General features: G+C 28.2%; 1 protein-coding gene across 1 annotated transcript; it reads left to right on the top strand.

Annotated features, from left to right (window-relative positions):
* Positions 1-1,978: 1,978 nt before the first annotated feature.
* LOC114196171 (probable WRKY transcription factor 17) lies at positions 1,979-3,600 on the top strand. Its single transcript, XM_028086724.1, has 3 exons — positions 1,979-2,710; positions 3,070-3,195; positions 3,275-3,600. The coding sequence occupies exons 1-3, from the start codon at positions 2,112-2,114 to the stop codon at positions 3,450-3,452; spliced, it is 903 nt and encodes a 300-aa protein (XP_027942525.1). The 5' UTR covers positions 1,979-2,111; the 3' UTR covers positions 3,453-3,600.
* Positions 3,601-12,788: the final 9,188 nt, after the last annotated feature.

The following is a 12,788-nucleotide window of genomic DNA, read 5'->3' on the forward strand; positions in this document are numbered from 1 at the left end:
TTTAAAAAAATACAATAAAATAAAAATAATTAAAAAGATTAACTTTTTATGTTATATTTTTTAAATATGTTAATATATAATAATATTGTAATTTAAATCATTAATACCTACAAGTTAAGTCTCAATTATTAGCTAAAATAGAGTATTTTAATATGTAAGTATAATGATTATTTTATTTTATCTAAGTAAAAATATTAATTAATCAATTAAAAGTATAAAAAATATTTTATTTCATTAAATATAATTTTAATATTAATTTATATGTATATATAAAGAAATTTAAAAAATTAAAAAGTTTAAAAAACTTGAAAAAATTTGAAAACAAATTAAAAAAGTATATATAATTGACTGGTCAACCCGATCAGTCCGTTAGTCCGTCTCATACATGACGAGTTATGATTATTGATCCATTTCTGTTTATGGGTTAGTCCAAACCTTTATATTTTGGACAAGCTAAGGACAGACCGGGTCAAATAGGTAAGATCTATTTTGCACCCTTATATTAAACCCATACATTTGATTTGTTATTTAAAATGAGAGGATCATAGTTTAAATAATAATAAATAATAAACTACGGTTTTAGTTATTTTCTGCGTACAGGCTTTTTTTTCTCATTGAGGGATCATCAAGAGTATATTTGTTTTAAACTACAGTGACTATTTGTTGTAACAACAAGTAAGCAAAAGACATAAAATAATGAATAGATTAATTGCCAAAAACTAGACAAAAATAATTTATAAATAAATCATAACCAAAAATGTATGTCAATTTTGTATTAATAATTATTTTCGTAGATAAAAAATAAAAAAATATTAAAGTAATAAATAAAATAAAAGTAATTAATTTAAATTTTAAAGAATTTAAAGCAATTTATTTCAATTTACTAATATTTAAAATATATTTTATATTTACTATATTGTATACCGTTTTTTTAGTTTAATTTAAAATTATTTTAGCCAAAATTTCTACTTTTTAAAATTTTATTTTATTAATTATTTCCTAAATTATTAATATTTTTTTTACTTTATCTCATCTATTAAACCACCTATTATCATTTTATTATTTCTCTTTTGTTATCTAAACAATTTTTTCTCTCTCTTTTTCTTCTTTCCTTCTTTCTCACTCCTTCTCCGATTTAACGCCTGTATCTATCAAAAAGTCTTGTACTCTCATTAGAAAAAGAAAAACTATAATTAAGATGGAAGAATAACATGCAGCCATGCATTATAATTTAAAATTATACGTTCTTTTTTGGTTGGCTTTTCTTTATTGGTTTTCATCTAAAGCCTCTATTAAGAAATTATTAGGTAATGGAAAATTTCTTTTTTGTACGATTTCATATTATTTCATAAACCAGTTATTCATTTTTATTTTTTTTTACTATTTGTACAACTTGTTAAAGCCGTTCAACCTAGATATTCTAGTTCTATAATTTCAGATTATTCTTATTCTGATTTTCAATATGCGAACAAAAGATTAGTCTTTCACCCAAATTTTTAATTCAAAACATTCTTATCCTGTCGTATTACAATTTTCTTACTTTTTTTTTTCTTTCTTTCAACCACGTGGATCAAGGAATAAAGGGTGACCATTTTTTCAACTTTTTTTTTCTGCTGTGTTAAATTAATACATTACAGTGGTTGTGTACAAGTTCTATTCAACCTCTATCACCCATTCATATTATATATACATTAACGCTTAATCAGTCAGAAAGAATCTACATTATGTATTTAAAAATATTCATTTAAGTAATATATTATATATTATTAATTACAGTAAATATTTTTAATACAAATGGGTTTACGATCTAGTTTAACAACAAGTAAACACATAAGTAACCTTTGCGAAAGAATCTATAAGTTGACATTTACCTATTTGGTGGATTGAATATTCTAAGATTTCTCGTTTTCATAAATAAAAAAAAATTATAAATATATTTAAAAAAAAAAGATTTATATTTTGTGACATAAGGTTGTCCCCATTATATCTTGCTGTGTCCCCCCACTCTTTCCTCTTCCTCTTCTCAACAAAACAAAACTAAACCTTCCTCTCTTCTTCCTTCCATTTCCATGGCGTTCTGAGTGAGACCCAGAGAGAAGAGAAAAGCGAAAATGGCGATGGAGTTGATGAGCTTGCCGAAAATGGAGGAACAGAAGGCAATTCAAGAAGCAGCCATGGAGGGTCTCAAGGGAATGGAAAACTTCATTCATCTTCTCTCCAACCAACCCTCTCATCTCAACACTCACCTCACCCAAGCAACCGTTTCAAACTTCAAAAAGCTCATCTCTTTGCTCAACCGAACCGGCCACGCCCGTTTCCGTCGCGCGCCTCTCCCTTCAAATAACCAACCCACTCCACCGGCTAACCCGGTCACCGTCCACCAACCTCCCACCACCTTCGCCCCCACCCACTCGCACACTCTCACTCTCGATTTCACCAAACCTAACATCTTCGCCGCCACCAACAATAAGTCCTTGGATCTCGAATTCTCCAAAGAAACCTTCAGCGTCTCCTCCAACTCCTCCTCCTTCATCTCCTCCGCCATCACCGCCGACGGCAGCGTCTCCAACGGCAACCAAGCCTCCTCTCTCTTCCTCACCTCGCCTCCGCCGCCTTCTTCCTCCGGGAAACCGCCTCTCGTCAAGAAGCGGTGCCACGACCACTCCGACGACGTCTCCGGCTCCACCAAGTGCCACTGCATTAAGAGAAGGTACACCCTCGTCGCACCTCAGCGTTTGACTCGGGGCATGACTCGGCCCGAGTCTACGTTCTAGAGTCAACGATTTCGGTAGTAGTGCAGTTAAAGGCATTCAATGGAAAGAGTCACAAGCCACGCGTGACACTGACACCAAAGTGTTTTTTTTTTCTCTGACTTTTTTGTCCTGTGCCGCGTTTGTCAATCCACGTTTCTTTCAGAAATTATGTCTCACAATAAAAACAACAAAATAGAATTTACCAAACACGACTCTAGTATCTCTACCTTCATTATTATTGTTAGCTTTGAATGTTGACCTAAGCGTCTTATTGTTTTCTATTTTTAATTTTTATTAAATTATTTTTTTCTTTCAGGAAGAATCGGGTGAAGAAGACGGTGAGAGTGCCGGCGATAAGTACGAAAATCGCCGATATTCCGTCGGACGAGTTCTCGTGGAGGAAGTACGGGCAGAAGCCGATCAAGGGATCACCGTATCCGAGGTGAGTGATGATGAGTGATTTTGCGTTGACTTTAGTCAACACTTTGTTAACTGACGTTGATTTGTTATGTTTTTGTCAGGGGTTATTACAAGTGCAGTACGGTGAGAGGATGTCCGGCGAGGAAACACGTGGAACGTGCTTCGGACGATCCGACGATGTTGGTTGTGACGTACGAGGGGGAGCACCGTCACTCCATTCAGACAGCGTTGCAGGAGAACATTTCCGGCGCCGTGGGTTTGGTTTTTCAGTCAACATAGTAGGGTGGTGGAATTAAAAGTTTCTTTTTTTAGTTGAATAGGAATTGAATTAGGTGGTGGGTGGAATGTAAATGTAAATCTGTCATCCTTCAAAATATTAATATTTTCCTCTGCTATATTTATTAATTTCGCATCTATCTTTTAAAAACGAGAGTTTGGTTCATTTAATATTCTTAATTATTTCAGTATTGTAAGTAATTAAAATACTTGGGTAACAATTTTTATATTAAAACGGTGAAAGGAACTGATTGTGTTCTCTTGATCGACACTTACAGTCATGGCAAACCTAAATATTTGAGTAATTAATTTGAAATTGAAATGTCAAATAATATTCCATGTTTCTTTTTCTTTATACTGGTCCAATTCTTCATTTGATAATTTATTACTCTTTGGGTTTGTTTTCCATCCAACTTGATTTAACATTCACGGAATAATCTCTTACAAAAACATTTATTCAATAATTATTTATCTATCACTTACAACAACATTTATTAATTCGGTTTATAAAAATAAAATAAACTTACATTTGCCTAAAAGTGATTGTTATATCGTTAGTCTCGTTAAGAATCGGATTTTAAGTATATTCATGTCTTTTTTTAGTCGTTATAAGGTTTCTAATATACTTCTTTGATGTTGAACTATCATGTGTAGAACAAAACATTAATGAAGAGTTTCATAGTAATCTAATAGGGATGAAATGATATATATCCAATAAAAACGAAATTTATAATTCTAAGTGATAGTTTTTATATTTATTAAGAAATGAACTTCAAATCTAATTCAGTTTTATAAAATTAACTTATAAAATATTCACATGCTCTAAATTAACCTTATATTTATTCAACTTGAAATTTTGAACGATATTTTTTCTCCCTCACACTAACAATATTCGTGAAGGTTACACTTGTGAAATCTCCGGTGATAATTTCCTCTCATTTGTTTTTTCTCCGATGAACGAACGTGAAGAAAATTTTTCTCCTTTTGGTTCACGCAATTGAATCTGTGGTAAACTGAAGTTGATGTCGTTGACACGAAGAGTTGAATTATTGATTATCCTCATCGAATTTCCCAGATGGAAGATGATAATAGAAACAAAGCGTGTAATGTGAATGTTGAAACCCTATAAACACTGTATATAGATTAAGCAAATAAAGAAAAGACAGGTATGAGTCCATTTTCAAAAGTGGTTGACAAAGGTTGCTAGCACGAAATTCCACGAGCACTACTAAGAAAAAAGATGACTTAAACGTGGCCTCAACGTTGTAAAATTCCACCCCATATTCTTGACCTAATTAAACATAAACAAGCGTGTCAAAATTCCAAAATGGATTTTAGTTTTTCTGAGTCAATCTATGGCTATTATGTTTCCACCATATTCATATTCCGGAACCAACCATACATTCATAATATCTTCACTATTTATTCAATTATCGTCTTCTCACCATTATTCTTAAACATGTCCACGGTTAGTATGTAAAAAAAAATGTTATTTTCATAGATTAAAATTGATTTTGTTGATATTTGTTTGTTTATCACTCAAAATACTCCATTAGATTGTTTTTGTAAAGTTTTCCTATTCGAGCTATAATTGATTATCCTTAAATAGTTTATTAGACCGATTCGTATAATAGGTTTTCTGCAAAAAAACTTTGAAGCTAATAATTTTTTTTTTTTTCCAAACATTCATTTAGTTTCCAAGAATTCTACAGGAACCCAAAAACTAATTTTATTTATAGATTTTTTAAGAGAGTTTATACTTAAAATTATCGGGTAATATTGTGTAAACTTAGGTTTGATATATTCATGTAATATATTTTTACATGGTGGGGTTGTTTTATTGATTAGTTTTTAATAAATTTGTACATCTTGTGTAATAGTATTTCACTGCATGTAGGTTGCGGTTGTAATTAGATTTAAAAATAATAATAATAATAATAATAATAATAATAATAATAATAATAATAATAATAATAATAATGAAACGACTTAATTAAAATTAGGGCAATTTTAACTATATGTAGTTCCAGATAAACATGAACCAGTATAAAGGTTTTTATATCTTTATTTGTTAGAATTTCTTTATTTTGAGTTCTTTATACGTTTTTTTATGTGCTCGTAATATCATTTAATATATTCTTATATGTATATATCTTCAATCAATTATTACTAGAAATTTGTTCCAGTTTCTTTACTCAATAATATTTTTAAAACATCACTTTACTCATTTTTCTTAGTGTATAACCTGTTTTTTTTTTTTACAAATTTATCCGCAAATATGAATTAATTCAGAGAAATTTACTTTCTAAAATCAATTTATTAACTAATCTATACAAATCACGTCATATAACTTATCTAAAATCTGATCTTGACAAGTTGAATTTTATTTGAAAAAATATATATTTTATCCTTTTCTCGTAAAAGTAGAAAATTTCATTTAAATACATCATCTTGCAAAAAAATATTTACTTTAAAACAAAATTTTAAAAATGTATTCACTTTCCCCTCCCCTTGTGGTCGATTAACTTTCTGAATTCTGATGTGAACCTCTAACATGGGTTTAGGCCTTAGATATAGTTCAAGGCCTTTTCTTCCTGCACGCCCATAATTTTTAACTGCACACCTCAATACTGGGCCCGTTTACCCTAACAAAATCAATAATATCCCATAAATTTTGGGGTGTTTCTTCTTGCCTATTATGCAACTTTTGGGCACTTCTCATTTGTTTTAGAATGAGCTTTTTCTTGCAATATATTATTTCATTTTAAAAAGTCTATTTTAAAATAAATTTCGGAATGGCCTTTTTTTGTAATGTATTAAACAAACAATTAACTGGGTATATGTATTTAAATGGGCATGCAAATTTCATTTTTAGGCATATTGAATACTGGGTCTTTCAATACAAAACCAAACTCTTTTTTTTTTTTTTTTTTTTTTTATCTTGCTTTGTATTCAAACTGAGTATATCAATTGCATGAGGCAAGGTAATAAGGAGTGAATAGATGAAACCCTAAGATTGAATTAATAAAGTGACTTTTGAGTCAACAATATGAAACCTAAACAATGGCTCTCCTAATGCAAAACATTATCCTAAGCTAAAGTTTGTGCTACACTTCCCCTTCAGCTCAATGCTTTGTCCTCATCATGCTTGTGCTACTCCAACTCACTACTTTTTTTTTTTCTTCTTTTGGGTAGTGGAGGTCCTACCATTGGCCCTAGCTCAACAAAGGAACACCATATCTCATTAGGGAGACTTCATTGTGATGTGTTGGACAATTTTTGGTAGGTAATTATAAAATAGTAATAATAATAAATACAATAATAATTTTTTTAACTAAAATAGTTTTTTAATTTATTAAATTTATCATATCACTCGTTAACTTTCACATCCTCTCAAATCCATTTAAATAAACTAAATTACACAATTTTTCCTGTGGTGCAAACAACTTCACATTCATCTCTAAAACCTACTCAAATTCACTTAAATCCACTCGTTCAAATCCATCCCTGTTTAAACAAAGCCTTAAGACTCTTGGATTTTTGTTAGGATTAGAAAATTTCGGTACTAATTAGTCGTAGAATTTCTTGTAAGAAAGTGAAAGATACTGTATTTTAATATACAATCACAAAATAATGTCTACGTGAGTCTTCTTTATATACTATTTTTTAGATTCATTCTTATTTAATATGACATCAAACTCACACTTAAAATCTTAATACTGAGATATTAAAATCTTTAAGTCACTTTCTCGTAATAATGTTATGAAAATACTTGATATTGTGCTCCTAGACCCTAGTTCATGTTATTGACAATTATTATTTTTTATTTCCTTTTATTTTATCAATAATTTTGGCAATTAATTTCTCTTTCTACCTTTTTTTTTTCATGGCCTTTATGCACCTAGTGGATGTTGAAGCTCGTATATGTGTGATGAATAAAGTTTGTTTGAAGGTTATTGATCATGTAAGTTTGTGAGAAAATTAGGTGTAGGCCTCCATTTGAATGATTGTTTTTCCTAGTCCAACCAAACCCTCTTATGTAACATTTCCATCCTTCATTTGGGTGCTACCATGTTGCATTTCGACGTTGATGGCCACTTTCTAAAATAAAGAGAGACAAAAACAAAGTAATATGATTTATCACTGTCTTCTCTGTCATAAAACATGTTACATTAGTATTTTCCATAAATTTCTTCCATTTTTATACATAATTTTTTGTTATTTATGTTTCCTATTTTGTCTTTTCTTTCAATTGGAAAAAAAGTCATACAAAATAATGCATTCTCCAATTATATTTTTAGTAATTAAATGATAATTCATAATTAAAAATAAACTTTAAACTTAATTCAAATTTATAACATTGATTGTATGATAAGGTTTGCATAGGTACTTATAAACACATCTTTTATATTTTGATTATGTGATTATATATTGATGGATGACTAGATAACGGATGATATAATAGACCTGCTTGATATTATATCAAGAAGTTCAATTTAAGTCTAATTTAATACAACAAAATTAATTTGTAGATGAAATTCAAATTCACCTACATATTATAAAGTAATTTGGTCAGTTGATATGTGAGATCTGTATTTATTAATGTTAGAATTTGTTAAAAAACTCAAGTATGAATCTAAGTTTCACATTAAATAAAAATGAAAAAAGTTGAACGTCATACAAAAATAATAAACATATTATTTAATTGGTCTTATATATGTCCTTTTAATTCTCTCTCAAAAAACTAATTAGAGTTGAAGATTTTTACCAATAAAGAACCGCTATGATGAGTAATAAACAATTGTGAATTATTTTTACTAATTAGAGTTGAACGTGATACAAAGGTAATAAACCCATGACTTGAAGAATATTTTTTGTGGATTATTTTTCAGAATAAAAATTGTAATAAACATTACAAATAATTATAGAAAAATTTACATCTATTTTTTATTTTTTTTAATATTGGAAGAACCACTTATATTTTTCTTAAACTTCATACTCTTTGGCCAATGGCTTGAGTGACAGGTTCTTGCAAAAGTTTCATTTTAAAGTTAATATGTAGGGTATTTGGGTTAAAATAAACTATGGTAAGTGTTCTTGGTTTATGCCAAAGATACATTATTTACAAGTTTTTTTTTTTTTTTTTGTCTTACTTGATTGTTAACCTTGTTGGGTTTCTAGATTAGAAAGTTGCTTATCTCTTTACGATGAAAAAATATAATTATTTTTATTGACTAAGTATCAACATTTTATGATATTTTTTTATTGCATGCACTTTTAACTTTGTAAACTCAATTGGCTAATAAAATAACGAGATTTGATAACAACAAAGAGACAAATATAAATGTATTAATAAACAATAAAATATAAAAATAGGAAGTTCCAAGTCCTTATCCTTTCTAGTTTCCTTACTTTGATTATAGGATTGAGAATCCTAGATTTAATTTTAAAAATATTTTAATAACATTGTATAACATCTTTTAATTTTCAACATAAAAAAAATTATAAATTAGTTTGAACCTTGTGATTTGGGTTTATCTCATTATTTGAGTGGATTCCAAAAACCCTTTATTAAGATTTTAGCAAACCCTTATCAATTTGCATGTATTAATATCGTATTGAAAGAGATAAGGTATTCAACCCATTCTTGCAATAGTTTTGATCTCGTTGCAGTGTTTGTTTCTAACTTTTTTTTATTATAAAATTCCCTTTCCACCAAAATGAAACTCAGATATTTTCTTCAGACTTTGCAGCATTCTCTTTAATTAAATCAAAGACCTAACTATGTTTATCTCATTCTCTGTTTCTCCGCCACACCACACTCATTCCCATAAAAAAAAAAAAAAATCATTGAATATTGGCATAGTTGGCAAGTAGTAGGGACATCAACAACTGCAAAATTCATATTAAAGACATGCACGTAGCTTCTTATTAGGTGTGTGTTAACGCAGTTTACTTGGGTTAACAGGTTACTCAAGCACGGTTAGAGATAATAATAAATTAATTCGATCTAACTTATTTTTTCTGTGAGTCAGAAAATTTATAATCCATCACAGATAGATAGATTAGAGGATTAATTGACTTAAGAATATTTTGTTTTTCAAAATTATTTTACATATCTATTGCGGGACAATCTAAATGGATTGATTGGTTCAAATTTTTATAGAAGTACGATCGAAATAAATTTACCAAATTCCTTATTTTTGATAGGTATAATTACTGATTTGGTCTCTTAATTTTTTTGTTTAGTTCAATTTAGTCTCCACATTTTTTGTTGGTTCAATTTAATACCCTCAATTATTTAAAATACTTCAATTTATTCATTTTTTTTAAGTTAGAGTTTACACAGTATTCGTACAAGACACGTTTTAAGCCGCGAAATTTTTAAATTTTTCTTTTAATTTTTTTAATTTTTAAATTTTTTTAAAATTATAATTTGTCACGTGTTGTGTCATGTGGCAACTTACAGTCATGAAACATGGCAGTGGTAAAATTTGTTTTCAATTTAGTCTTCTATTAAAATTTTTGGTTCAATTTAGTACCCCGATTATTTAAAAAGATAAAATTTTGTTCTTTTCAAGTTGAGATCAAGTTAGTAAATAAGTTTAATTATAACTTTTATATATATATATATATATATATTAAAATAATTATTTTTAATTTATACATCAAATCACTACAGCTAAATATTCAAATTATTTTCTTTTTTTCAAGTGTCAACAAATTCAAGTGTAAAAAATTATAAAGGTAAAAATATAAAGGGTTAAATATGTTTTTGGTCCCTCAAGTTTTAGCGAAATTTGGAATTAGTCCCTCATCAAAACTTTTGACCAATTTAGTCTTTCATCTTTCAAAATGCGTGAATTTAGTCCTTTTAACCAAATTTTGTTAAGTTTATCTGACGTTTCAAGCGCATTTCATGATAGTATTTAAGTTAATATTGAAGCAAAAATGTGTTAAACAGTGTAAATAATTTAAATACTATCATGAAATACGCTTGAAACGTCAGATAAACTTAACAAAATTTGGTTAAAAGGACTAAATTCACGCATTTTGAAAGATGAAGGACTAAATTGGTCAAAAGTTTTGATGAGGGACTAAATCCAAATTTCGCTGAAACTTGAGGGACCAAAAACATATTTAACCCAAATATAAAAAATAAAATGATTTGAGTATTTAGGTATAGTGATTTAATGTATATATTAAAAAATTACTGTAACATGTATATATATATATATATATATATATATATATATATATATATATATATATATATATATATATATATATATATATATATATAAGTTGTAATTAAGCTTATTTATTAATTTGGTCTCAAATTAGAAAGAACAAAATTGGATCGTTTAAAAAAATATGGGTATTAAATTGAACAAAAAATTTAAAATAGAGGACTAAATTGAAAACAAGTTTTACCACTAGCACATGTCATAACTGTAAACATTGCCACGTAGCACGACAATAATCTAACATGTAGCAGATTATAATTTTTTTAAAAAAAAATTATAAAAAAATTAAAAATTTTCACTTTTGACATGTGTCTTGTACAAACACGGGATTAACTCCAATTTAACGGGAAGAAGATAACTAAATTGAACAATTTTAAATAATTTGGGTACTAAATTGAACTAACAAAAAGTATTGAGACCAAATTGAACTAAACCAAAACATTAGGAGACCTAATTAGTAATTATATATTTTTTATACAAGTTCAATTAAAATGTTCACCTATTTTAACAAACTGTTATACGGATAGAAATCAAAAATTAAAATAATATTATTAAATAATGTTTTAGTATTTAAAAACATTAAATTGTTAATCTACATAATTGGATTACCGACTAATTCAACCAACTCAAATTTGTTTAACTCACTAATTAAGTAAATCACGTTATATTTAAAAAAATTAAAATTCTTTGATTCAATCTGAATCAACCCGATAACGAACCAACAAGATAATTTATGGATTAAAATCATATGTTACTTTTTTGTCATCATCATCGCACTTCAATGATAATATGGATCACATCCACATTTTAATAAGTTTATTATCTTGAAACTGGTTAATTAATATTACTAGAATAAATCCTTAGTTTATGTGGTCAAATTCGTACTAAATGCGTGTTAGACTTTAAGCCCAACTTGAATGTGATATCATCTAAATAACTCTTTAACTTACAGTTTTAATCTACCCATCGTTAATTTGCAAATCATCACATCATGTGTCCACCAACCTACTCTTTCAACATCACCTTTTTCAATCATTTAAGTTTTTTTTTTCCCCGGTATATACTATGAAAAAAAATTCGTAATTAAAATAATCATATATTTTTTATCTACACTGTTTATACTATTATATAATGAGAATTTCTTTTGATTACTCATATTTATTTTCTTTTTTTTTTAATTTTTTTAATTTTTTTAATTTTTAAATTAAAGTAATTATTTATTTAATTTTACTCTTGACCATCTTTTAAAATTAATATTTTCTATTTTAATTTGTTTTAAATTAAAATAATTATCTATAATGTAAAACATTTATATTATGACCAATTTTATAAATGTGTTTAATTTACGGATTTATCATTTTTATGTGAATGGTAATTAAGAATTCAAACAATTTTTTTTTCCATAAAAGTTGCTTTAAATCATGTGAATTTAAATCTTGAATATGATGATGAAGTAAAGAAAACAAGAAAACAAACAAACTAAAAAGGTAAAAGGTATGCAAAAAAATAAAGGGTTAATTATGTTTTTAGTCCCTCAACTATTATCATTTTTTGGAAATGGTCCCTCCCGCAAACGTTAAACCATTTTGGTCCTCATGAATTTGAAACTACTGATTTTAGTCCCTAATTTGTGAACGGCGTTAAGTCTGTGAGTGCGTGGCAAACGGCGTTCCAAGTAGACTCCTCATGTTGCAACACGTGGTTGTTCAGATTGAGACACGTGTTGACACGTGTTAAATGGCATTTTTTTCTGTTAAAAATTAATTAAATTAATATTATATAACATATTAGATGCAAGATTTTAACATGTGCGTTATGTCTTCCATCAGCACTAAAAAGTTAGGTCATGAGTGTTAAGTGAATTCGGTGGAAGTTCATCTTTTTGTCGCGGTGAAAGTTGAAAACGAAAGGTGTGCGAGTAATTGTGGAGGGTGTGTGAGTAATAGTGGAGGGTGTGTGCGTGGTGCGTCATTGAGTTTGTCGGTGACGTTGTTCGACCATCATCAGCTGGAAATAGAGGTAAGTGTTTTTGCTTTCGTTTCTTATTCTTCATTTAGGGTTTTGGTGGTTTTGATTTGGGGGAAAATTTTTT

The sequence above is a fragment of the Vigna unguiculata genome, chromosome 9, assembly GCF_004118075.2.
Source record: "Vigna unguiculata cultivar IT97K-499-35 chromosome 9, ASM411807v1, whole genome shotgun sequence".
In the NCBI taxonomy this organism is placed as follows: Eukaryota; Viridiplantae; Streptophyta; class Magnoliopsida; order Fabales; family Fabaceae; genus Vigna; species Vigna unguiculata.

Coding starts and splice junctions, on each gene's coding strand:
- LOC114196171 (XM_028086724.1), top strand. CDS start 2,112: ATGGCGATGGAGTTGATGAGCTTGCCGAAAATGGAGGAACAGAAGGCA. Junction 2,711..3,069: donor TGCCACTGCATTAAGAGAAG/GTACACCCTCGT, acceptor TTTTTCTTTCAG/GAAGAATCGGGTGAAGAAGA. Junction 3,196..3,274: donor AAGGGATCACCGTATCCGAG/GTGAGTGATGAT, acceptor TGTTTTTGTCAG/GGGTTATTACAAGTGCAGTA.